The sequence below is a fragment of the Artemia franciscana genome, chromosome 4, assembly GCF_032884065.1.
Source record: "Artemia franciscana chromosome 4, ASM3288406v1, whole genome shotgun sequence".
In the NCBI taxonomy this organism is placed as follows: domain Eukaryota; kingdom Metazoa; phylum Arthropoda; class Branchiopoda; order Anostraca; family Artemiidae; genus Artemia; species Artemia franciscana.
In genome coordinates, this window is record NC_088866.1 from 44,135,215 (window position 1) to 44,162,423 (window position 27,209).

Sequence of the window (27,209 nt, forward strand, 5' to 3'; positions counted from 1 at the left end):
ATTTCAATCAAATCTGGCATGTTTGAAAAAATACAGGGTTATTCTGAAACATGTGGGAATGGTGGAAAAAATATTGAAAACAGAAAAAGAAACTTTGGTTTGACTTTAAAAAAGATAAAAGGTAATAAAGTAGTTCATTCTCTGATCAAATAAGTAAAAACCTTAGCAACAAAAAAACTCAAATTCAAAAATAAGGAGCCAAGTGAGTCAGTTGCAGACTTTTTTAATAAGAGAAATTAAAGCTCAATAGTCAAAAGTCAAAAATCAATTGATGGCATGTCTCGCCCTCGGCACCTTTACAAGGAAAGTGCCTTAAGTTTTCAAGTTAAATTCCAGATACGCTATGAAAATGTATGGCATCTATATCCTTTGGCTGGTTTTCACTCAAGCAAGCCGCATGGTGTGTAGTCAATTCAGATGGTCGGTAAAACTCCCTACAAACATATATTATAAAATCATGGGCTTGCAGCAAGCCCGCTGATTCAGACGCATTCCATACGGCTGGTCAAACTGCAGAATGAATGAATGAATCAATGAATGAACTTTATTATCCGTAAAAGTATAAAAAAACACAAAGTACAGAGTATTATAAATAAACAAAAACGATAAACAGCAAGAAAAAAAATTCAAACTAACAAAAGTCAACGTGGACTAATTAACCAGCATCAATATGGAAAAAAGGCTGCAGAGGGTCGTAACAGTGAATAAAGTAGATAGTCTTTTTACATAAATCATCACTGGAAGACCAAATCCAAGAAGGCATATCTATTAAACCAAATCGAGCAATTATTTTTCTGTTTTGGTGCCATCTAGGAAGCCGGAGGAGGATTTTGCAATATCTGAAATAAGCCACACGTAGAGTATGGGGATTTTTATTACGAAACAGATGAGCCATGCCTGATCAAAACAAAAGCAAAAGGGTACAATAAGTGTTATAAATCATGCACAAACCGTTGCGGTTGTAACGGCTTTTGTTTGGGGATATTGTCCGTAAGCGACGCATAGGTTTTTCACGGCTTGATTCACTAGGGATGAAAAGGTAGTGGAAAGTTTTGGACCTTAACACAGACCAAGCCAACTAACTAAAGAAGAACATGGCAGAATTGCAGTCCCAGCAGCGAATGGAGCGACCGCATAAGGGCTATTAGATAAAATAAACTCGCATTTAGACGCATTAACTGACAGTCCAATCTTAGATAGTTCATTCGTTAATTCTAAAATTGAAAAGAAAAACCCATATTAAAGTAAGAAACATAACTTTTAAGGGGACGCAGGCACGCTGCAAGCACACATTTAAATATAATAAAAGACAATACGGCAGAAATTGCAACCTATCTATTTCTAGCAGCAGTTTTCAAACAGTTCGTGGTCAAACGAACTGTAGTAAGGAGCGACCCGGCTCAATAGTAAACTAAACTCTAAAAAACGAAATTTTGATGCTAAAATATACATCAAAAGAATCAGATTTTCATGCTGATTTTATATATATAGTTTCATCAAATTTAGTCTTTGTCATCAAAAGTTACGAGCCTGAAAAAAATTACCTTATTTTAGAAAATAGGGGAAAACACCCCCTAAAAGTCAAAGAATCTTAACGAAAATCACACCATCGCATTCGGCGTATCAGAGAACCCTATAGCAAAATTTTCAAGCTCCTATCTACAAAAATGTGGAATTTCGTATTTTTTGCCAGAAGACAAATCACGGGTGCGTGTTTATTTGTTTGTTTTTTTTTTGTTTTTTTTTTTCCAGGGGTCACCGTATCGACCAAGTGGTCCTAGAATGTAGCAAGAGGGCTCATTCTAACAGAAATGAAAAGTTCTAGTGCCCTTTTTAAGTGACCAAAAAAATTGGAGGGCACCTAGGCCCCCTCCCACGCTCATTTTTTCCCCAAATTCAACAGATCAAAATTTTGAGATAGCCATTTTGTTCCGCATAGTCGAAAACCATAATAACTATGTCTTTGGGAATGACTTACTCCCCCACAGTCCCTGGGGGAGGGGCTGCAAGTTACAAACTTCGACCAGTGTTTACATATAATAATGGTTATTGGGAAGTGTACAGTCGTTTTCAGGGGATTTTTTTTTTGGTTTTGGGGGTGGGGCTGAGGGTAAGGGGCTATGTGGGAGGATCTTTCCTTAGAGAAATATGTCATTGGGGAACAGAAATTCAATGAAAAGGTCGGAGGATTTTCTAAAATTACTATAAAAAAAAGAAAAAATAAACATGGAAAAGTTTTTTCAATTGAAAGAAAAGAGCATTGAAACTTAAAACGAACAGAGATTATTACGAATATGAGGGGTTCTGAAAATACTTTAGCATAAAGAGCGATGTATTTAGGAGGAGATAAATACCTCGCTCTTTATGCTATAGTATTTTTAGTAATTTCAACTATTTATTCTACGGCCTTTCTGATTCAGGGGTCATTCTTAAAGAATTGGGACAAAACTTAGGATTTAGTGTAAAGAACGAGGTATTAACGAGGGTACAAACCCCCCTCATATACATAAAAAAAATTAAAGAATAAAAAATTTTGTTACATAAGTTAATTCTAAAGTTACGTATATTTTTTACTAATAAAAAAAAATCGTTAAAAATTAAAATTTATAGTTGCCTTTTTATGCAACCGAAAAATTGCATGGTAGCTAGGCCTCCTTCTCCATCCCTTATTTCTCAAAATCGTCTGATCAAAACTAAGAGAAAGCCATTTGGCCAAAAAAAGGAATTAATATGCAAATTTCATTTTAATAATTTATGCGTGGAGAGTCAAAATCAAACATGCATTAATTCAAAAACGTTCAGAAATTACATAAAAAAAAAACTAGTTTTTTTAACTGAAAGTAAGGAGCGACATTAAAACTTAAAACGAACAGAAATTACTCCGTATATGAAATGGGTTGTCCCCTCCACAATCCCTCGCTCTTTACGCTAAAGTTTGACTCTTTGCCACAATTCTGCTTTTTAAAACAATTAAAAGCTTTAGCGTAAAGAGCGAGGGGTTGCGGACGGGACAACCCATTTCATATACGGAGTAATTTCTGTTCGTTTTAAGTTTTAATGTCGCTCCTTACTTTCAGTTAAAAAAACTAGTTTTTTTTTATGTAATCACACCATGAAGTGGCAAAAACCATGAGACTAAATCGAAAATATTCTGAGAAGAAAGGAATAAAACAAGAGCTAAGAGCTCATATGGCACTTGTAACGAGGTTGTAAGAGCCAAGAGCTCATATGGCATGAGCTCTAGCAAAATTATAAGAATCAATAGATTAATTTAAAAGAAAAATCAGAGGCTTAATGTTTGTCGGCATTTAAAATAAGAGCTCTGAGACACAAGGCCCTTTTAAATATCAAAATTCATTAAGATCCGATCACCCACTCACAAGTTAAAAATACCTCATTTTTCTAATTTTTTCTCTCCCTTCACCTCCCCCCCCCCTGATGGATAAATCGGGGAAATCATCTTTATCAAGTCAATTTTGCAGGTCCCTGACACGCCTACCAATTTTCATTGTCCTGGCACGTCCAGAAGTACCGAACTCCCCAAATCACTGGAACCCCTAACTACCCCAAAGAGAGTGGATCCAGTCCGGTTGCGTCAATCACGTATCTACGACATTGGCTTATTCTACCCACCAAGTTTCATCCCGATCTCTCCACTCTTAAGCGTTTTCCAAGATTTCCGGTTTCCCCCTCCAACTCTCCCCCAATGTCACCAGAACCGGTTGGGTTTTAAAATAAGAGATCTGAGACATGAGTTCCTTCTTAATATCAAATTCAAGAATACCTCACGAACGGTCACCTGCTCTTAAATTAAAAATACCCCAATTTTTTTTAATTTTTCCGAATTAACACCCCCTACAATCCCTCAAAGAGAGCGAATCCATTTCAGTTATGTCAATCACGTATCTAGGACTTATGCTTATTCTTCCCACCAAGTTTCATCCTGATCACTTTAAGCATTTTTAAGATTTCCGGTCCCCCCCCCCCCCAATGACACTGGATCCGGTCGGGATTTAAAACATGAGATCTGAGTTACGAGGTCCTTCTAAATATAAAATTTCATCCGATGAAATTCAAGAAGATCTGATCACTCCTTCGTAAGTTAAAAATACCTCATTTTTTCTAATTTTTCAGAATTAACCCTCCCCCCAACTCCCCAAAAGAGAGTGAATTCGTTCTACTTGTGTCAATCATGTATCTAGGACTTGTGCTTATTTTTCCCACTAAGTTTCATCCCAATCCCTCCACTCTAAGCATTTTCCAAGATTTTAGGTTTCCCCCTCCAGGTCCCCCCACTGTCAACAGATCTGGTCAGGATTTGAAATAAGAAATCTGAGACATGAATTCTTTCTAAATATCAAATTTAATTAAGATCCGATCTAATTTTTGTCCTCCCACTTCTCCCCCCCCCCCAGATGGTCGAATCGGGGAAACAAGTATTTCAAATTTAATCTGGTCTGGTCCTTGATACGCCTGCCAAATTTCATCGTCCTAGCTTATCTGGAAGTGCCTAAACTAGCAAGACCGGGACTGACAGACCGACAGAATTTGCGATAACTGTATGTCACTTGGTAAATACCAAGTGCCATACAAAGTAATTTTTCTCTGGGGATGGAATATTTGGTTGAAGGTTGGCTTCAATTTGACTTATTTTGGAAAAAGGGCTATTCCAGGCTTTGGGCAAGCCATGGCCGGAAGTAGTTGTAGGCCCTAATAAACTGAAGGAAAACTCGACTTTCTTAAAACTTGAAACCCCCTCCCCCTCGCCCTATTTTAGACAGGGCTTGTGATATCAGAGCTCGATATGAGTCCTGATCCTAGTCATCCTTGGTCTAGCTTTCATTTGGATCCGTTGCTCCATTTGCAAGTTATACTAAATTAAACCAAAAGATTTCAGCACTTAAAACCCACTCCCTCTCTTTCTACTTGAGCTTGGGTTTTCATCTCAAAACGTGATGCCTGTCACGGTCTTAGGCACCTTTGGTTCACTCTTCACTGAGATCCATCGATATCTCGCAAGTTACACTGAATTAAATGAAAAACTCAACTTTTTTAGTACTTATAGCCCCCTCCCCCTAATTAAGCTAGGGTCTTCCTCTCCAAACATTATGTGTTTTATGGTTTTGCCATGTTTGGCTTGACTTTCATTGAAATCTATTACTTCATTCGCAAGTTAAACTGAGTCAAACAATAAACTCAACTTTTTTAGCACTTAAAGTCCCCTCCCCCTCGCCCTAATTAAGCTTGGGTCTCCATCCCAGAACTCAATGCATATCATACTCTTAGGCATCTTTATTCAATTTTCATCGAAATTCATCTCTCCATTTGCAAGTTACAGTGAATTAAACGAAAAACTCGAATTTTTTTTAACACTTAAAGCCCCATTGCCTTAATTAAGCTCAATTTCAATCCAAATAGTTCAATTTTAATATAAATCTGACTGGCAGTTCTCCTGCTATACTCCATTGCACAGACGGGTGGATAGACCGACAGATCTCAAAAACCTATCTTGATGGATATTTTCCGCTATCCAAATAGGTGATGATGCCTGGATGATGATATGCTATTGTTTTCCTTCTTTTTGGATCCAATGAGCCCACATGTCTACCTAAGACGTTGCTAAATCCGTCTGTCCGTCTGTCTGTCTTTCTGTCCGTCTGTGTAATCACATATAGAGGGAGAACCACTGATTGGACTTGCATGAAAATTTTGATGGCCAAATTTGGTGCCAAGGATCATGAGACACATCAAGTTGAAAGATGAAGACCCTAGCTTAAATAAAACAGGGGGGAGAGAGCTTTACCTGCTAATAACAGTTTTTCGTTTAATTCAGAGTAACTTGCGACTAAAGTGATGGATCTGTATAAAAGTTGAACCAAAGAGGCCTAAGACCATGACACATTTCAAGTTTTGAGATAAAGACCCTAGCTCAAATTTAACAAAGGGGGGCTGGTTTTAATTCCTGAAAAATTTAAGTTTTCTTTTTAATTTAGTATAACTGGAAAATGGAGTAACGGATCCGAATGAAAACTAGACCAAAGATGCCTAAAATCTGGTTCAAGTTCTGGTATCACAAACCCTATATCAAATAGGGCGAGGGGAGAGGGTTTCAAGTTTTAAGAAAGTTGACTTTTCGTTTAATTTAGTAGGGCCTATAACTTATGAATGGAGTGACAAATAAGTCAGATTCGTCTGAATACCTGAATTTGCTGGAACGAATTTGACAAAATACCACTGCATTGGATCCAGATAGAATTCCCTAGACTTGTTTATTGCAGACAACATTTAGATGGGCAAAGATTCATAGCTTCAGTAGTTTTACCAATAATGGTCCTGAAGATGATGAAATGGTAGAAATCTGGTTCAGTTGACGAGATGATAAAACTTAAACACTAATGTCAGAAATATAAGCCCAAATGGACTACAGTATGCAACATTTTGCACAAAACAAGGGATTTTAGCTCACTGTCGACCAGTGAACTGTGAAATAATTTCAATTTTCTTTGTTATATAACTTTTAAACAAAAATTAAACCAAGTGTTAATCATACAATAAGTTTATCGTCAAAAACAAATACCTTATTTCATATCCGAAAATAGAGCATGGAGCTATATCTGAGTTTACTCTAAATCTAAAGGGTGATGTTTTCATGTACATTGCCAAAGCACACACACACAATAGCTATATCTGAGTTTGCTCTAAATATAAAGGTGATGTTTTCTTGTACATTGCTAAACCACACACCCATAAAATTTTCGTGTCAAAGGTAAAGTATTTGAAAAACAAGTACATTAAAAGTATCTTAAGTAATAAGTATTTCGTAATCTTATTCAAGTATCAAGTAATAAGTACACCCAAGAGTTTTTACTTAAGTACAAGTACAAGTAATGGAAAATTTTACTTAAGTAGTACTTCAAGTAAAAGTACTTCAAGTAAGTGACAGCACTGATATATATATATATATATATATATATATATATATATATATATATATATATATATATATATATATATATATATATATATATATATTTATATATATATATAATTAATATATATAAACCATGAAGACTTCTATATGACTCTAGCTTGTATAGACTGGGCGGTGACAATTAAACGGTTAGAAGAACCATGTCCATCATGATTTCTGCTAAGATCGCTTGTAGCATCGAAATAATGAGAAAACATAAGCAGATTTTTCCCTCTAATATAATAAGAACACTATGTTTCTCTGTTTTGTATAGACATCTGGTGTGCTGTGTTACTGTATGGTTGTCTACGTTCGCAGTTCATCTGCATCGGTTAAGGGTGCTTCAAGATCAAGTGGTGAGAGTGGTGACTGGGTTCTGAATGTTTTAGGGCCAAAATATTGTGTTGCCCAAGTGTTCTAGCTGTCTTCTTTTGCCGGTTTCAAATGGTCACGAGTTTAAAACAAGATTTGAAGTTAGTTTAAAAACCTTGATTAGCTACTGCTCAGGCAAATTTTTTTGTGTGTCTTGTTTACTTTAGAGCCTGAAATAGTATGCCACTGAATATTATACAGGTATCAAACCCTAATGAGTTCCGAAGAGCGATGAAAGATTATTGTTTTAGGTTTTATGTAAAGGGTGGGCGAATAATTTCCTGGTTTCTTCAATTATTAGATACAAAAATGAAGTCTTTATTGGGTGTGATGGATTGAAGATGTGAGGTCCTGAATGTTTTTTTTTTTTGGTGGTTGAATGTCGGGTATTGACCTTGGTGGCTGAGCTCGCGTAAGAAAATATGTATTAAGGCGTAGCGAGGCGATTATTTACCTTAACAAACTCTGCTTCAGGTTTTGGTATATATATATTGTTTATGGAAAAACCGCTTTCATAAAAATAACTTTATTTCTTTTTTTACAAAATTTATTCTATTCTCAGGAATTTTTTTATAGTTACTTGAATCATGTGTCGTTAGATATTAGATTTTTTTTTTGACATATATAAGTAATGGACATGTTCCCTTAAAAATATATAAACTTATGAGATAAATGGAAATAACGGTTATCCGTTATTTTGAAACACACCTCGTTGTATCTGTTTAAATCTAGTTGCTCTTTTTATTGAACTGTGAAATATTTTCTATTTCAACGTAAAGGAAAATAAGAAATTTAGAAAAAGAGGAAATCACTGTTGTATTTATTCTTTTTCATTTGTTCTTAATCTTCATGCAGCTGGCTTTTATTGTTAAAAATAACTACTAAAATGATCTTTTAAATGGAGAAAGACTCAGTTGAAAAAATGGGCGTTAGTAGGAAAGGCAGTGGCCGGAAAATCTGGAAAATTGACGCAATAAAATGAAGATGTAGGAGACTATTATAATAAAAAGTTAAAATAGTCTAACTTTTTGATAGTTGTGGGGTTTTATCGGTTTTTATTATATAAGTGAAAATCATCAATTTTACAGCTTAGAACTTTGGTCGTTTTTGCATAATATACCGTGAAAACCGATTTGTAATGGAAAAACTTATTCCGGTACATATATAAAAACAAAACAACTCTTTTTTGTTAAATCTTTTCTTTATTTAGGGTTAGGGAAGATGGATTTTTTTGTTCAACGCTGCTTGGCAATCACTGTTTTTAATTTCTTATCCTTTTACAGTGGAACGTTTCTGACTATTTCTATCAGAATAGAGAATCCTTCAAAAAGACTCTGGCAACAGAAGAAAAAGATTTCCTTAGCTTAAAGGATATGGTAAAGCTCCAGCCTTTTGATCGACTTTGGATGTGTCTCTATATGAAACTTGGTAAATAATTCAGAATCCTAGCTAATATAATAGCAATAGAAATTACATTTTTTAGATATTGTATTTAATGCTATTCAGATGTTTAATCTTGAGTATTTTCTATTATTTTGAAAGAATTTCGTTTAAGTAAAATAGAGAAGATAATGCTTTACTGATAAACAACATATTCTAACAAGGTCACATTGGCGTTCTAGGTCAGATAATAGAAAAAAAAATAATTATAAACTGAGACAAAGAGAAATAAGAATAAAATGAATAATTTATAAACAACTAGTGCCTGAGAGAGAAAATAGGGAGAAGGGGGTATTTGGAAGGATAGTATGACTTGGATCAAACAGTTCGTGGTAACGAACTGTAGGAAGGAGTGACCCAGCTCAATAGTAACCAAAACTCTAAAAAATGGATGCTTATTTTGATGCCAATAGTCACATCAAAAGAATCGCATTTTAATGCTGATTTTAAATATATAAATTTCTTCAAGATTAGTCTTACTTGTCAAAAGTTACGAGCCTGAGAAAATTTGCCTCATTTTAGAAAATAGGGGGAAATACCCCCTAAAAGTCATACGATCTTAACGAAAATCACACCATCAGATTCAGCGTATCAGAGAACCTTAATGTAGAAGTTTCAAGCCCTTATCGACAAAAATGTGGAATTTCGCATTTTTTGCCAGAAGACAAATCATGGATGCGTGTTTATTTTTTTTATTTTTTATTTTTTCCAGGGGTGATCGTATCGACTCAATGATCCTAGAATGTCGCGAAAGGGCTCATTCTAACGGAAATTAAAAGTTCTAGTGCCCTTTTTAAGTGACCAAAAAAATTGGGGGGTACCTAGGCCCCCTCCCACGCTCATTTTTCCCCAAAGTCACCGGATCAAAATTCTGAGGTAGCCATTTTATTCACCATAGACGAAAAACCTAATAACTATGTCTTTGGGGACGATTTACTCCCCCGCAGTCCCCGTGGGAGGGGCTGCAAGTTAATAACTTTGACCTGTGTTTACATATAGTAATGGTTACTGGGAAGTGTACAGACGTTTTCAGGGGGATTTTTTTGGTTTGGGAGGAGAGTTGAGGGGGGGTTAACGTGGGAGGATCTTTCCATGGAAAAACTTCTCACGGGGGAAGAGACTTTCAATGGAGGGGGCGCAGGATTTTCTAGCATTATTTAAAAAAACAATGAAAAAATAAATATGAAAAGTTTTTTCCAAGTGAGGAACAGCATTAATACTTAAAACGAACAGAAATCATTACGCATATGAGGGGTTTACCTCCTCGTAATACCTCGCTCTTTACGCTAAATTATTTTTAGTGGTTTCGACTATTTATTCTACGGCCTTTGTGATTCAGGGGTCATTCTTAAGGAATTGGGACAAAATTTAAGCTTTAGTGTAAAGAGCGAGGTATCGACGAGGGGTGAGCCCCCTCATATACGTAATAAAACATACGAATATAGAAGTTCGCTACGTAAGTTAATTCGTAAGTTACGTATATTTTTTACTTATGAAAACGGTAGTAAAAAATTAAAAGTTATAGTTGCCTTTTTTTGTAATAAAAAAATTGGAGGGCAACTAGGGCTCCTCTCTCGCTCCTTTTTTCTCAAAATCTTCCATTTATAACTATGAAAAAGCCATTTAGGCCAAAAAATTATTATGCAAATTTCATTTTAATTGTTTATGTGCGGAGCCAAGATAAAAAAATGCATTAATTTAAAAACGGCCAGAAATTAAACAAAAAAAAACAAGTTTTTTTAAATGAAAGTAAGGAACGACATTAAAACTTAAAACGAACAGAAATTACTCCGTATATGAAAGGGGTTTTTCGTCCTCAATACCTCGCTCTTTACGCTAAAGTTTTTAAATTTTTAAGAAGTCGAGTTAAGAGAAAGAGTCAAACTTTAGCGTAAAGAGCGAGGCGTTGAGGACGAAAAGCCCCTTTCATATACGGAGTAATTTCTGTTCGTTTTAAGTTTTAATGTCGCTCCTCACTTTCATTTAAAAAAAAACTTGTTTCTTTTTTGTTTAATCAGTGGAAAGGCGGTAGTCTTTGTACCACTAAAATGAGATCCGTTATTGCATCGTTTGTGGTCTTATCACGAGTCTCAGGGGGATGAAAATGTATTCCAGAACGATTTTGCTCACATCTCTTTAATTTTCTGTAATGTTGTTTGGCCAGGTTAGAGCATAGATTTTTAATTCTTTTTCAGCCATACAGAGAAAAATATTTTATAATTGTTTTCCTATGGAGACATTCTAGGGACTAGTGTCTGTAATACAGTCTTGCTTGAAAAGATTCATCTTTTTTCTCGCATATTTTTGAATGTTCCATTCACATGGGGTCTATCATTGGGCCATTTGTTTATCCTGAAAATTTTCCAACGTTTTGGCCTCAGAATGTTCTAGGAAGAAGGAAAAAAAAAGAATCCACCCAGAAAAATCGAAACTTTTAGTCTAATAATGAAAGGGGGGCATGAAATGTGACTTCAGAATTGAATAGTAAAAACAACTTTCGTGGTTACCACACGCTTTTTTTTTAATCTTGAGATTTATTTTAATTGTTCTTGGTTACAGGAAAAATTAATTACTTTTTCGTGTGTTTGGAGATAAAAGTGTTTCCAGAAGTTTCTTAATTTTTACTGTTAACTCTTTTTTTAGGTACTTTTTCAGTACAAGATTTTTTTTTTAATTTATATCTATTTCATCCCAAAGATCTATACCTCATACAAACAAATTTTGCTTGTAAAACTTCATGTTGATACGGCTCCCGTTTTTTTTTATTTACGAATAGCCATAGCTACTTATATGTGATAGTCTCTTATCTCCATTCAGTTCGATCAAGCTTGAAAATAGGTGCTGTGCGGTGATTGCTCCCTTCGTACTGCAGAAAAATTACTATTTTTTTTATACACTATAGGTAGCACAAAAGATGGAAAGGTGAAGGCACTCTTGAGCGTCATCGGGGGATTTCCTCAGAGGGTGGAAGCAAGTTTTTACCACAAATTTTTTTTATCGAAGTTTAATTGAAGAAATGCGTTCTATGTTGAATTTTATATATTGAAAAGTTATGTGACAACGAACTGTAATTAAGGAGCGAATAATGCTTCAAGTGACAAGTATTTGAGATAAAATTTTGATAGCTACTTATTATGCAGTTTGTAGTAACTAAATGTGAGTGAGGAGCGACCAGGGCTAATAGCAGAAATCTAGAAAAAAGGTGCTTCGATAACAGTATATACATCAAATAAATCTTCTTTTTGTTTTATTCTAAATCTGTAATGCTTTTCAAGTTTAATTTCTTTTTTTACATTTAATTAAATAAAAAAAACAAGCTTTTTTTTAATGAAAGTAAGGAGCAACATCAAAACTTATAACGAACAGAAATTACTCCGTATATGAAAGGGGCTTTTCCTCCTCAACGCCCCGCTCTTTACGCTAAAGTTTGACTCTTTCTCTTAACTCTACTTTTTAAAACAGTAAGAAACTTTAGCGTAAAGAGCGGGGCGTTGAGGGGGAAAAGTCCCTTTTGTATGCGGAGTAATTTCTGTTCGTTTTAAGTTTTATTGTTGCTCCTTACTTTCATTTAAAAAAACTTGTTTTTTTGTATTTAATTTCCGGAGGTATTTGAATTAATGCATGTTTTGATCTTGGCTCTCCGCACATAAATAATTAAAACGAATTTTGCACATTAATTAATTGCAATTGATTGGAAGATTTTAAGAAAAAAGGAGCGAGGGAGGAGGTCTAGTCGCCCTCCTATTTTTTGATTATTTAAAAAGGCAACTAGAACTTCTAATTTTTTACGAACATTTTTATAAGTAAAAAATATACGTAACTTACGAATTAACTTACGTAGCGGACTTCTATATTCGTATGTTTTTATTGCGTATATGAGGATGCTCACCCCTCGTCGATACCTCGCTCTTAACACCAAAGTTTAAATTTTGTCCCAATTCCTTAAGAATGATCCCTGAATTACAAAGGCCGTAGAATAAATAGTTGAAACCACTAAAAATAATTTAGCGTAAAGAGCGAGGTATTACGAGGAGGCAAATCCCTCATATGCGTAATAATTTCTGTTCGTTTTTAGTGAAATTGGAGGTCCATCAATGGATTATAAAATAAGATGTTGAGTCCCACAGGGTTCCCCCTTGGGACCACTATTGTTTGCAATATATGTAAATGACTTACGCTTAGCACTTGATGGGGTGTATATTGATGTTGGAAGGGTCCAAATACAAAGAGACCCTAATCAAGCTTTATTGCTGTTTGCGGATGATACATGTCTTACGGTGGCAGCAAGAACAGAAAGTGAATTATTACCTATGACAAGAGATAGCATATCAAGGATAGAAAAGTGTATGAGGGTTGATCATCTAAAGATAAATTTTAAGAAATCTCTTTGGGTAATTTTTTCTAGATCGCCCGACTATTATCCTTGGTGAAGGAATTAAATGTCGGATCTTACCGTATTGCGCATGTACCGTCTGTGAAATGTTTTGGAGTAATAGTTGATGAGACTCTTAGTTTCTCAAAGTACATACAATGTACATCATCTAAAATTGGTGGGAATGTAGGGATTCTCAGAAAGTTGAAATTTTTTTCCAAGTTAGTATGCTTAGATTGATATATTTTTCTATTGTCCACCTTTATTAGGTTTATTGTTGTTCGGTGTGGCCATCTACTTTTCAAACACATTTGAAGTCATTATGTGCTCTCCAAAATTCGGCGATTCGGGTTCTTTTTAATTGTGATAATCGTATATGAGTTAAGAGATAGTTAAAAAAAAGTTAATATTTTACCAACGTCAGGTCTTTTTAATTTTTATAAGGCTCTATTTATGTTTGATATATTGCATAAAAATGCACCTGAATGTTTGGTTAGTGTGTTTGAGAGAGATGAGTCTGGATGTAAGACAAGGAATTAGTCAGCAAATAGAAAACCGATTAAAAGGTCAACAAGGTCTGCATTTTTGATTCACCATGTTCTTCCTTCTATATGGGAATTCCTTCCTTATTATATAGTTCAAGAGACTGATAGGCCGACTTTTCATGGGTTGCTTAGGGACTATTGTTTTGGTATTTATGATTCATGATTTTTTCCTCTTTATTTATATATATATATATATATATATATATATATGTATATAGATAAAGTAGGGAAATAGTGCATAACAGTGTTGTTATATTAGGTTAGTATAGTACAGGGTCTCAAATGTTGACTTTTTTTTGCTTGTTTTTTTTTTTTTTTAACTTTTTATGGGAATCCATTCATAAGTGATTTATTTTGTAGTTTCGAGAGTGGCACAGGCCATAAGGATTTTTGGCAAATTTTCCTTTTTTTGTATTTTTCTTTAAAAAAAAAATTCTCTCTCTCAAATATTGAAAATTCTGGGAAAACCAGTTGATTCAACATGATAGAAAAACGATACATTGAGCTTTCTACTTTGAGAGGCAACAATGGCACACGGTGGCGGTTCCGTTCATAAACAGTCAAGTAGTCCATATAAAATAAATGGTTGTTATAAACCTTTATTTAACCAAGTTCATTCACTTGATGTTTGATAATATTGTGTCAGATGGCAGCACCAGGCCATCTTAGGCCAACTTCGTACGCTCCTCCTCCCTTTCAATATATTAAAAACCTCCCTCTTTACACCATCTCAAGAAGTTCCCATTTTCCTTAAATCTTTCCTTACGGTATCTTCTCACTTCATTCAGGAACTACATGCTTTTCGTTTGGCCCTAGGCGGTTGGCCGATAAAGAAAATCTTTGGCAATCTGGCATCCTTCATCTGCAGAATGTGTCCTAGCGCTCTCATCCTTTCTCTCATAAAGCCCTAGAAAGCAGGATTGTCTATACAAGTGGCAAGTCACTCGGCAATCACTTGGTGATTGAACTTTTATTTTAACAAATAAAAGTTGTTATGTTTTGAGGCAAATGAACATATCATTAGCTTGTGCATTCTGCATTTTTAGAAATAACATACATTTGCTAAGGTTTTTATTTTTATGTTTTAGGGCGAACTAATGCATCATTAGCCTGTTTTTATTTTATATTTTATGTTTTAGGACAAACTAATGCATGATTAGCTTGTTTTCATGCTGAAATTAAAAAGTAACATGAGTGGGACGTGAAATTGAAAAAAAATGAAGTTTGTTTTTAACAGACAGTGTATTTTGAGACCTCTTCTTGGAAACCTGTCTTTGTTTTTTTTAATGAAGAACAAATTCTGTTTGGGATATAGCTTTTTAAAAGATGTAAGGGGTTCACAGCTACTATGATTAATCGATGATGAAGAAACTAACCTGGTGCAACACTTGACGTTGCCATGCAACGTAAATCTAGTTTATCTTTTCTTTTAAGTAATACCCAGTTACTCGCTTGAAATGGCTATTAGCTAGCAAGAAAAGGAAGAGATGGTCTATTCTAGTCATGTTGAATCTACAAACAAGGAGACTGTAAAAGGATAGGAAGGTGTGGCCTTTTTAAATAATCTTATGCATGAATCAAAACAATACAATCCGCTCTCCGCAATTTTGTATATGTGTTCTGAGGTTACGAATCCATGTGAACTTCATTGTACAAATTGAAAAAGGAATTTAGAGGGAAAGTGTAAAGATCTAGCTAAATTTTAGGTGATTTTTGTGTGGACGAACGACCAGCCGTACGAAAATCAGCTGGTCAGACACTATTTTCAACCGTGTCGGCCCATGGAGGTCTACTTCATAATGAGACATGGCAAGCTGTGTTCTGGCAAGTAAGCTATCCGCTAATAAGTTATTTTTTTATTCTAAATGGAGATATTTCAAATACTTTTACTTTTTTTAAATTCTCTTCTTAGAGTGAATTTCAGGAGTATCGTAAGCCTCGCTAAAAAAATAAGGAAAGTAAAACAGTTCAAAATAGGGATGAAACCTTTTAATTGACAGTGAACAGATATAAAATTATTTAACTGGATATTTCGAACATATATACAGTGTTCATCATTTTTACTGCTGATGATGAACGCTGTATATGTGTTCGAAATATGCAGTTAAATAATTTTATATCTGTTCACTATCAATTAAAAGGTTTCATCCCTATTTTGAACTGTTTTACTTTTGTCATGGAAAGGCAGTGTGGTCTTCGAAGTTATCTAAAAAAAATAAGCTGTTTCAAATTATAAGCACGTACTATTATATCAAATCCAGATCTAAAACAGGAGGATGGAGGGGAAGGCAAAGAGCCTAGAAATCTGCAAAAAATTACTGACTTAAATTTGTTTTTGTAAAGCTCATTTTTTTTCCGTACAAAGAATACTGTAATCTTGCTCAGTTGATATTATTATAACAGCAATGAGCTGCTGGATGGTGTTCCTCATTTTGGTCATTACCTCCTCAATTAATTTCCATCTTGACTCTTTAAATATAATTTTTCCGTTAACACTGTTAAGGAAAGATACCAATAGGTTTCTCTTTTGTCACAGCACTGCTTGGAGCTTCACCCATCCTTTAATTTGTATGAACTATGAACTTTCCTTTCATCTGATAGTCATTTTATATTGCTCTTTAAGTTGTTTCTTAGGGATCCTTGTTTGGACTTCGTAAAATTGTCCTAGTTTTTGCATCTTTTTTTACTATTTTTTTGTTGTTTCTTTTTGTAAGGCAAGTTTTATTTTTTTAATTCACTTCAGCTTCTTATGATCTCTTAAGGGTAGACGGGTATGGTCTCTTAAGGTATGATTAAGAAAAAAGGTAAAGGATACGGCATTAGACTTTACAGTCCGTACCGGCGGTGCTGATCTCCGTTTCTTGGCCCTACAGCCAGGAAGTGCAATGGGGGGTTGGGGGCCAGCCATCCTGTGCTTTCGCACACCCTCCCTGTTTACCTTCCCCAGATATCCACATTCATGATAGTTTAGTTAGTCCTTCAGTAGAAGTCTCCAGACATAGCTTCTTGAGCTTGCCTCTCAATAGACCTAATCACAATGTAGCCTATATATGAACATGGAATAACCAATGGTTAAAATTTGAACTTGGTTATTTCCCAATGTTTCTCTTTTCATTTTTGTCCAATTTTTGCCTTTTTTAATTTACTAGGATTTGAAAGAACAATCGAGTATAATATGATAAATCTTAGGTGTTTACCGTAGTCCCCCTACCTGAAAATTAATACTTTTTCAGCGTTTTGCAGTTTATTGCCAATATTATCGTTTTCAAGTTATGTCGAGTATAAAATAATATTCAGTAATTTATTTCGATCTGTTTGATTAAGCAGTCTTACAAGATCTTTTTTTGTTTTTGTTACGTGTAATTGAAACAAATTTTTTATTTTGAGGTACTGTTCCCACTGTTAGAAAAAGTGGAATCCCTTTCAACTGTTGCAAGTGATCAGAAAGTTGATGCAAATGGTTCAATTTTAATTCACCACTCCCGCAATACTGCACAGAAACAATGGGCTGAAACAGAGGTAATAATGTATATCTTAGTTTAAGATCTTGGGCAAAAGCCATAGGAAACGATTAGAATAATCAAGCTGAGCTAAATTTTTATATCACCCGTGCTAGAGTTGTAAAGCAACAGCGAGTAAAATGTAGAAATAATTGGCCTTGCACTTAGTGAGTTTAAGTTCATGTGAGTGATCTTTGCCAGGGATATTCATTACAGTCACTATATGAGCCTATCCTAGTGATACAACCAGCATTACTTGCAACTGGCATTATTATTTGAACTAAGCTAATTTGCCGTGACAAGAGTTTTCTTATGACATCCTTCACGGTGCCAGGCCGAGATCAGGGTTTAGTATGCCACTAGTCAAAAGCTGATTTACTTAGGGTCTTTTATATTCGTGAGTCGTGCTTATAGAATTACCTTTAGGTAATTACGCCCTCGGGAAACCGTTCCAAAATGAATTGTAGTGTCTGACGAAGATATTTATTCGGTTCCCAGCACGGGGCACATCCTCTAGTAGACTGACCCTCTGGTTACATTGTTTTGTGTGTTTGATATGTTTGTTGCCGAGCGGTGCTATTATTCGAGATAGATTGCCAGAGAGAAGGTTGTGGATAAAATTGTTTAAAACAACCGTCGAGACCAGTATAAACCTTGTGCTTAGAAGTTGTAATAGTATCTCATTGGAATTACAGACCTAATCTTACTGCCCTGTCAGCAGGGTTTTATGATTCCCTGCAAGAAGAGAGCACCAGGTGTTACTTGAAAAGTAGCTGTTACTTAAATATAAACAATAATGGTAAGTTTGTCCGCGTAGGAATGAGGTATCGTGATGTTTTTCTTAAATAATCAGTTTTAATGTTTTTTCATTTTACATTTTGTTTCTCTATTTTTTCGCTTGTTTTGTGTATGTAACTTTGGCCCAGTTGGACTTTCATCAAAATAAATCCATCTATCTATTCAACTTTAAACTTAATGTAAGTCTTGTGGAGGGAGATAACTAAGTTAGATGGAAATTGTTTCTTAGAACGAAGAATTCCACTCAGTGTCCAGTTACTGGCGGACCGGGCCCGATCTCCAGAAGGTTTGTGGAAGTGCCAAGGCCAGCAGTCCAGCCGGATCACTGGCCTTTGTCGAAATATAAATAATATATAATCTAAGTAAGGCGAACCTTGTTTTTATCAGAATATTTAGCTACTATTAAATATTTTGGTTTACAAGTTTTGACTCTTTCTAGTTTTTTGGTGTTCTCGCGAGTTCTAAATAATAGTTTCTTATGAATTTTTATTTTTATTTACTTAATATTCGTAAATTATATGTACGGTAATTGTTTACACAGTAAAAAAAGGAAATAAAAGGTAACACTTTTAAAACCAGACATCTTTTATGGAAGCTGTAGATTATGTCGAATAACATGTTTTTCCCGATTAGCCAATAGTATTTTCACCATTTCACGTCCTGCATTTTAAAAACTTGCTGAAGATAGTATCGTGAATGCTAAAAATAAAACCTAACCGTCCACCCGTCTTCAGTTGACTTTGACTTTATTTAATATACTTAAAAATGCAAAAAAGCATGAACCCCCAACTTAGAGCAGAGCTCGTAAGGTTGGGTGTGTAAATAATATGATATACACACAACAATACATCTCTTCGTAATAATAGTAATAATAGCCAAATTAACAAAAAAAAAAAAAAACAACAAAAACTTAGAAAACAAGGAATAAAAGAAAGAAAGGGAGAAAGGTAGTGCTGGGCAGGAGAGAAATGCTGGGCAAGAGGGGCTTGGGAGGCCATCCCGTCGTGGATACAAAAACAAAACACATAAAGAAAAATATCATAAATTTTAAATTCCGTCATTAAAGGTAAATAAGCGAACATTAAAAAGCAATCTTTAATAATTGCTTCTTTGCATACAGCTGAGATTTTTGTGATTGATCAATCTCAGTTTTATCATTTAGCTTATATTTATTTGCAATGAATGGCAATAGGTACCTAAATGAAAACCTCAACCTTTCACATCTTATGAAAGGAATTTGGTATAATCCTGCCCACCGACGAGCCAAACGAGGGGGGAAAATCAACAGACATTTATTATAGAAATAATTTTTAGGATTTTGAATTTTAAAGAGTCATAAGGAAACATTTACATCATGTATGCGTTTTTAATCCGACAAATTTAGGAAACAGAACATCAGTTTGTTTCAGATGTATTTTTAAGTTTTGATGGTCGATGCAAAAATTTTCAACTATTCTTGCTGTCCTATTTTGTATTACTTGTATTTGTTTTAAATACGTCCAAAAAGTTGTAAAATAAACAATTGAGAAGTAATTCAAGTACGAAGCAAATAAGGAGTGGTAAATTATTTTTAGTATGGAAAATGGAAAAATATTTTTCACACGGTGCATCGACCCAATATTTTGAGCACCCTTAAATGACGAATGTGATTACGAGAAGACATCAATGGATCAAGGAAAACTTCTAAATAACGATATGACTTTCTCCTACAAATTTTATTCTCACCAACCTGAAGCTCTTGACAAGAAATAAATGGAGTGGCATGTTTTGAACAACAAAAAACCATAAATTCAGTTTTAGTAGAACTTGGTAATAGATTATTAGAAGCAGTACCATCGATTAACTGAAGTAACAGTTACTATCAAATTTTCAATTGATTTAGTTGAATCCCTCGCTTTAACAGATATAGCTGTGTCATATGCAAATAGAATAGCATGACTAATATTCCTCTGCAAACTTTGCGGAAGATCGTTAATATAAATCAATAATAAAAGCGGACCTATTACTGAACCTTGAGCGACACCAGTATCATTAAGATTTTTAAATTAGACAGTTTTCCATCGACATCTACCGCAAATCTACGTCCACACATGTATGATTTTACTAAGTCTTGTCTTCTCCCTCTTATGCCTACATTATCCATTTTGTCAGAAAGAATTTCATGGTTTAATGTGTCAAATGCTGTCTTAACATCCTAGTAAATAGTAGCCATATGGAAGTCATTATCTAAACAGTGATTTAATTCTAATAAAAGAGATGCAACTGCGAGTTGTGTCGAATGGCTTGCCCGAAATCCAAACTGGTATTTGGTAAAAGAAAATTTCTTATCCAAATTATTAGAAATCCTTTATTTTAAAATTTTCTCAGACACCTTAGGTAAAGGTGGAAAAATTGCAATGGGACGATAATTATTTACATCATATTTATCACTTTTTTTTATACAACTGAATTACACGGGTAATTTTCTATCTACTAGGAAACATACCTGAACTGATAAATAAATTAAAAATATGAATAAGTGGTTCAGAAGTCACTCCAGCAATATTTTTTAATAACTTTGTTGATAGTCCATCATATTCCAGTGAGTTACCTCTTTTTATATTTTTAATAACCCTACGGAACTCTACAAAACTAACTGGGGTCAGAAATATGCTCGTACCTTCAGAGGGGGGGGGGGGGGAAATAAAGTTTTTGCATCCGGCGAGGATAAAAATTTATTTCTACAGAAACGGTAGATTGTCTAACATGAATAAAATAATCACTAAACATATTAGGAACAGCTTGTGGTCCTCTAACTTCTTCACTGTTTATGTCATATAATACCTCAAGATGCGACAACTGGACTCCAGTCAATGTCCCCAAGCCATTTTTATTAAATTTAACAAATTTTAATGCAAAAAGTCTCGACGCTTTGTTTGACTATTTTTATTATACGGGAAATAAAGCGGAAAATCGACCATAATTATGTAGTGATCAGATGAATCATCAAGATTGACTTACGTATTAACGGCGCTGTAAGATGAAAAAATATAATCAATTAGTGAAAATGACCTCTCAGTTATCCTGGATGGCATAAAACATACAGGGTTTAATCTATGAGCTAACGGATATTCTTAAAACTACACAGTGTGTCTATCCATTCTATCCTGGTTGGAAGATACAAGCCTCATTAAATCAATATCAAATCTCCCGTAAAGGAGTATTAAGACTAGCTAATTCATCCAACGAAGTTTCAAAGCGATTTATAAATTCTAGCTGACTACCTGACGGAGTACGATAATTAACTACAATTAGCAGTTTCTGATTGTTTAGAAAAAAACAATCAACGACATAAGATTCAAAAAGCATTTTAGTATTCGTTGGCGAAATCTAGCCTTGCGCGAGCTGGTTTGCAATTTTTAACCTAAACGCTAAAACCAACTTACTTTTGTCTACTTCGACCGAAATGAAAAAATTGATAATCTTCAACGTGAATACTTTCAATTGAAAACTCGTCTAAAAAAGTTTCACATAGGCCTATCTGTATTAGATACCGATAAAAAAAGGTTCAATCGCATCTTGTGCAGTGCTCCAGCCCTGAAAATTCCGTAACGATATCCTCCTTGTATTAGCATTATTATTTGCCAAATTATTCAAAAATAAATAATGATTTTTTATAATATCTAATATATTGCAATCGTCTTCATAATCATTACCTACAATATTTTGGAGAACTGAAAGAAACAAAAGAGAATCATGTCGCTCAAATGCATTTAACCTTGATGATGCAATTCTACCATTTACTCTATCCATTATCAAATATTACCAGCACGCCAAGGACAACTTACCACGCCCCTCATGACACTCATGTCCAAAAACATATTGAGGGGGGATGGTGGTGACTTGTCTTAGGATAGCAATTTAGCTGATGAATTGTATGAAAATTGCTTAAACAATTGAAGAAATTGCATTTCTAAAGTAGGTTCACGGGTTGAGGTCTAAGCTTCTGGTGTGAAAATTTGTCGTCAGCTTTCCAACTAAGCAGTGATAAATATATGTTTGAAAAATAAATCATTTTATAAAAGCTCTGATAAGTTTCTGGAATTTTGTGAGTATTATTTTCCAAACGATTGTCTTTTCTGTAAAAATCTTCACTTCATTTTAAATTATCTTGGTAGTACAGGTCTGAATTTAAGATTTTTATATTATCATAAATTTTCCTTCGTTTAATTTCAGGTTCTTACACTATCTGGCGTTTCTCGTGTGTTCAATAGTAAGCAACCTCTCCTTCACCAGCTGGGAGATTTTGAGAATGGATGGACACTACTCTTAAAACACATTGAAAAAAGTGCTCTGAGCCGAAATACAGAAGTCTCTTTGTCTGCTCTAAAATCCTTGCAAGAACTTTTATTAATTAATACAAAAACTGGTGAAAAGGGTGATAATCAGTGGTTACAAGCTTGGAGGATAACAATAAATATTGGTTTGTCAGCGACAACACCGTCAGATAACAAAGAACTTTTTGTGCCAAGTCAGCAATTTTTAACATCATTGGTCCTGGTTTACCCTGCTCTATTTCAACATATCAAACACAGGTAAGTCAGCCGTCGAAAAATAAATATGTAAATTTACAGGTAGGGTTTTGTTCTGTTTTGTATGCTAAATCAAGGGACAAATATATATATATATATATATATATATATATATATATATATATTTATATATATATATATATATATATATATATATATATATATATATATATTTATATATATATATATATATATATATATATATATATATATATATATATATATATATATATACATATATAATGTATATATATATATACATATATAATATACATATATATATATTATATATAAATACATATTTATATAATATATATATATATGTATATATATATATATATATACACACGCATATATATATATATATATATATGTATATATATATATATATATATATATATATATATATATATATATATATATATATATATATATATATCTATCATGAAAAGAGAAATCACAAATGCAACAGCACAAACAAAAAAAAAGAGAGAGAGAGACAGAAGGAAAAAAAGGAAGACTGTTTTCCTAAATTATTGATTAAGATAGACCAGCACTTGAATGAGGCCTTAACCCTACTCATCCATACAATCACATAGGTCAAACAGCATAGCCATACACAATCAACCATAAAGAGTAATCCGTAGACAGGCAGTCATGTCGTCAATAAGTATAAGTCGTCATTTACCAAACAATAGAAAAAATAACAAAGACAAATAATTCAGAGGCAATAACCCAACACAAGGGCTAATCAGGAGAATACACTGGCCTATATGGGGTTTCGTCACTTTAAATTATCTACCCTGCCAAGTGTTGTGGCTACCACAGAATATCCATGGCATCCCCGTGTCAGGTATCACCCCCAAAATACATGCCTATGAAAGAAAAAAAAAACAGCAAATGTAAAACAACCAAGTAACACCAAAACAAGCTTATTCTGTTAATATATCCCTCTTTTTTGCAACAATAGGTAAACTAAATATAATAAATTTTACCAAATCACAAATATTAACACATTGCAAAAAACCTGAATGAACTAAACAATTATAGAATTCATCTTTACCATGTGGCTAATTTTTTTAAAAAATCCGTTCAATTAGGAACACAAATCAAAATAAATGGCGCTGCAACAACAATTCTCGAACCTCCGAAATTAGTTGAAAATCTCTTTAAGTATTTCTAGATAATTCTTTTGATATTTATTTAAAAGTTCGTTATAATGAAAATATGATATCGTATAATATAAATATATATATATATATATATATAATTATATATACACATATATATATATATATATATATATATATGTATATATACATATATATATATATATACATATATATGTTTTTAACTACGTAAAACTTGCGAATATACAACATTCTTTGCTGTCCCATTGTCTGTGCATATAAATAGATTGTCAGGTTTACCGACTCTTGAACATGCAACATATAATGGTCCATGGGAAAACAATCCGTATTCAGATCTATACCTCATGATTCTAATGATTGCCCTTGAGCTTTGTTGATGGTGATTGCTAATTGACCATTCCCTGTGTCACCGTCGTCATTTATATATCCCCCTGTGCCCCCCGGCGTCCCCTTTGTAGTTGTGTCCCTTTGTCCCGGTCGTCATTTATATTCCCTGTGTCCCGGTGTCCCAGTCTATGATTTCTCTTTGAGTGTCCCGGGCGTCATTTATATGCCTTGTGTCCCGGTGTCCCGGTCGTCATTTATATCCCCCTGTGCCCCCCCGGCGTCCCCGTTGTAGTTGTGTCCCTGTGTCCCGGTCGTCATTTATATTCCCTGTGTCCCGGTCGTCATTTGTATCCCGGTGTCCCGGTCTGTATATACATTCGTTTTTTTAGTTTTGTTTTTCTCCTTTATTTTTCATTTTTTTTATTTTTTTATTTTTTTTTCTTTTTTAGTTTTTTTAAGTTTTTTAGCTTTTTTTCTAGTTTTAGTTGTTTTTTTCTTTTTAGTTTTTTTGTAGTTTTTACCTTTTTTTTTAGTTTTTTTGTTTTTTTTTTAACTTATATCCTGGTCGTCATTTATACTCTCTGTGTCCCGGTCGTCATTTGTGTCCCGGGATTTGCAAGGCAATATCCCAATGCTTCTTCAATTAAATTACCGGTGGAAATCACATCTTCAGGTAATTCGTTGAAGTCATTTTAGGGAAGATATCCATTTTACAGGTCTCGGTTTTACTTTGTGAATATTTTTTATTCAGGATCGGCGCGCATTTTTTTAAGGATTTTTTTAGTACTTCCAGAGATGCCTTTGTTATGTACAATTCAAGTGTTTCACTAAGGTTGCTCTGGAGTGGAACATCTAAATACTGACGGAAATCCCCTCCAGGAATATCCTGTCCAAATGCCAAGTTTGGATTTGCAGTGGAGCGTAACCACTTATCCATATTCTCTAAAACCATACTTTGGTAACATTTGTTCCTTATCCATTAGAAAAATATCCGCTTGAGCTGATTCTATGCTTGAACCAGGTTTATGCTGGAAATTGAATTTGATGAAAGTGGAACTTCATCCAAATGCCTTGTGTTTGTCCATAAGGCAATAGATTTGATTCGATTCCAGTAAACGCTACACATTTTACTTTGCGATTTTGACCCCAAAGAATGTGATACAAGGTTTAATACACAAAGGTTTTGCCAGACTGCCTGGACCATCTATGACAAAAAATTACAACAAAGTTAAGAATATTGGCAGCCTGTTAAATATTGCTCTGAATTTCAGTCTGTTTTCCTTGCAGAAGACGATCCATACGTTCTCTAGTAGCAGCTGGATTACTAAAATTTAGATATTACATAATTTGGTAAATCGTTGTAAGTCTCGGTGTCATCCATGCCTCATCGTTCCACGATGTGGAACGATCGTTCCTCGTTCCAAACTAAAATTTTGACCTTCTGATGCTATCGCATTTAACTTGTATTCGATACTACAAAGTAATATACAATACAAAGTAATACTTTGTACTTCTTGGTTTTTCAAAGCAAGGCTTTATTGTATGGTAGAAAACTTGCCACAATAAGGTAACTTAGACCTCAAACTTTGATAATCGCTTCATGCAGCTTTTTAATGCTCTTTTCCACTATAAATCATAAAAAAACACAATGAAATGATCAAAATGTTTGAATACAGCCTTCAAGTATCTTTTTACAATGTTGCCGGTGTGCTAGCTCTATTGGTGGCAGCTGAGGAGGGGGGTGGGAGTGCTCGCTCCCTTAATTTTGATCGAAGCTAGATTTTGAAAAATTATATTTTTTTGGAGCCTTATTTTGGAAAAGGCCCCTTTTTGGTGTTTTTATTAACAAATTAAAAAAAACGTAATACACCTTTTAGTGTCATGACACTTTATGATAACGTCGTGAAGTTAATTTTATTAAAATCAATTAGATATAGAAATTAGCTTTAAAATGAGCCCTCAGACAGCTATATGTAATGTTGCAATAGTCTGCTAGTTCTGTTTAGACAGTAGACGATTTATGAATAATTCAAAATTAATTAACATTAATTTATAATGAGGCCAATAGAAGCTTGATAACTATCAATCTCATAACTAGGCATGTAGTTAGTTATAATAGAAACACAGACAAATCTAAAGCAATTGATATTGCCTTTTATATCCAGAAGAGACCTTTACTAGGTGGCAACTACCGCTGCAACCTCGATCTGGATCTTCTATGAAGAAAATTTTGAGTTACTATTGTTCGAGGTTTGTATTTTACTTAGGTTGGAGCTACCGCTGCAACCACGATCACACACATAAGTGGATATAGTAAAGAATGAACCTCAGTTGTAACGTACACCATCACATAATTATAGCGTATCGTGATTTATTGGTTATAACCTACGATTAAGACGTCCCTGTTCATCTTGGATCCGGAGATGCAGTTTTGTAAAAAAAAAAGATTTTATTTATTATGTTTTGTTAATTACAATGGTATGTAGACGTAGAAAATTCCTTTAAAATGAGCACTTAAACAGCTCTGTAATGTTCCGGTGTCCCACTTACGGTAGAGAAAAAAAGAAAAGAAAAAAAGAGGGCACATTATTGCTACGCATGGCAATTCCTTTTTGTTTTGATCCGATGTCATTTTTAAGGAGTTCTCAAGATATTTTCCGAAATCCTTTTAAAATTGTTTTCAAATAATATTTTACTATTAAGACTAATTTAGATAATGGTTACTATCCCTGAATAAGCCAGAAATGCCAATTTTTTATCCATATCCTCCATTTCACACCTCTTTAATTCATATTTTAATGTCTTCTTCATTTTTCTTAGATATGAACTCTACTCCCTGCTTATGCAGACAATTTTTCCTGTCTGAGTAAATAAACTACATCACCTATTTTCATGTTTACTACACTAAGGATATGAGTTTCTGAAACTTCTAATAAGTCCAGTTCAAAGTGTATGAATTGTTGAAGTCAAAATACTATACGCTGTATTTTAACTTTGTAACATTCCTAGTTCCAATTTTTATATTATTTAAGTATATTTAAGTTATATTATTCAAGTTATTGAAATTAACGTGGACTCAGGAAAAGCGATGGTCCCGAAACCATCTCAGAACGAGGAGTAACACATCTTCTCAAGTCTAGACGAAGCACTTAAGCCGGCTTAG

At 34.1% G+C, this 27,209-nt stretch overlaps 1 protein-coding gene across 2 annotated transcripts in view; it reads left to right on the forward strand.

Annotated features, from left to right (window-relative positions):
* LOC136026470 (protein MON2 homolog) overlaps positions 1-27,209 on the forward strand; it is a 483,967-nt gene that overhangs the window by 425,988 nt on the left and 30,770 nt on the right. For both annotated transcript variants that reach the window (XM_065703078.1, XM_065703080.1), the window contains exons 2-5: positions 8,626-8,770; positions 15,406-15,527; positions 17,087-17,218; positions 22,213-22,571. In XM_065703078.1, coding sequence (XP_065559150.1) covers positions 8,626-8,770; positions 15,406-15,527; positions 17,087-17,218; positions 22,213-22,571 — 758 coding nt within the window. The remainder of the gene's footprint in view (positions 1-8,625; positions 8,771-15,405; positions 15,528-17,086; positions 17,219-22,212; positions 22,572-27,209) is intronic.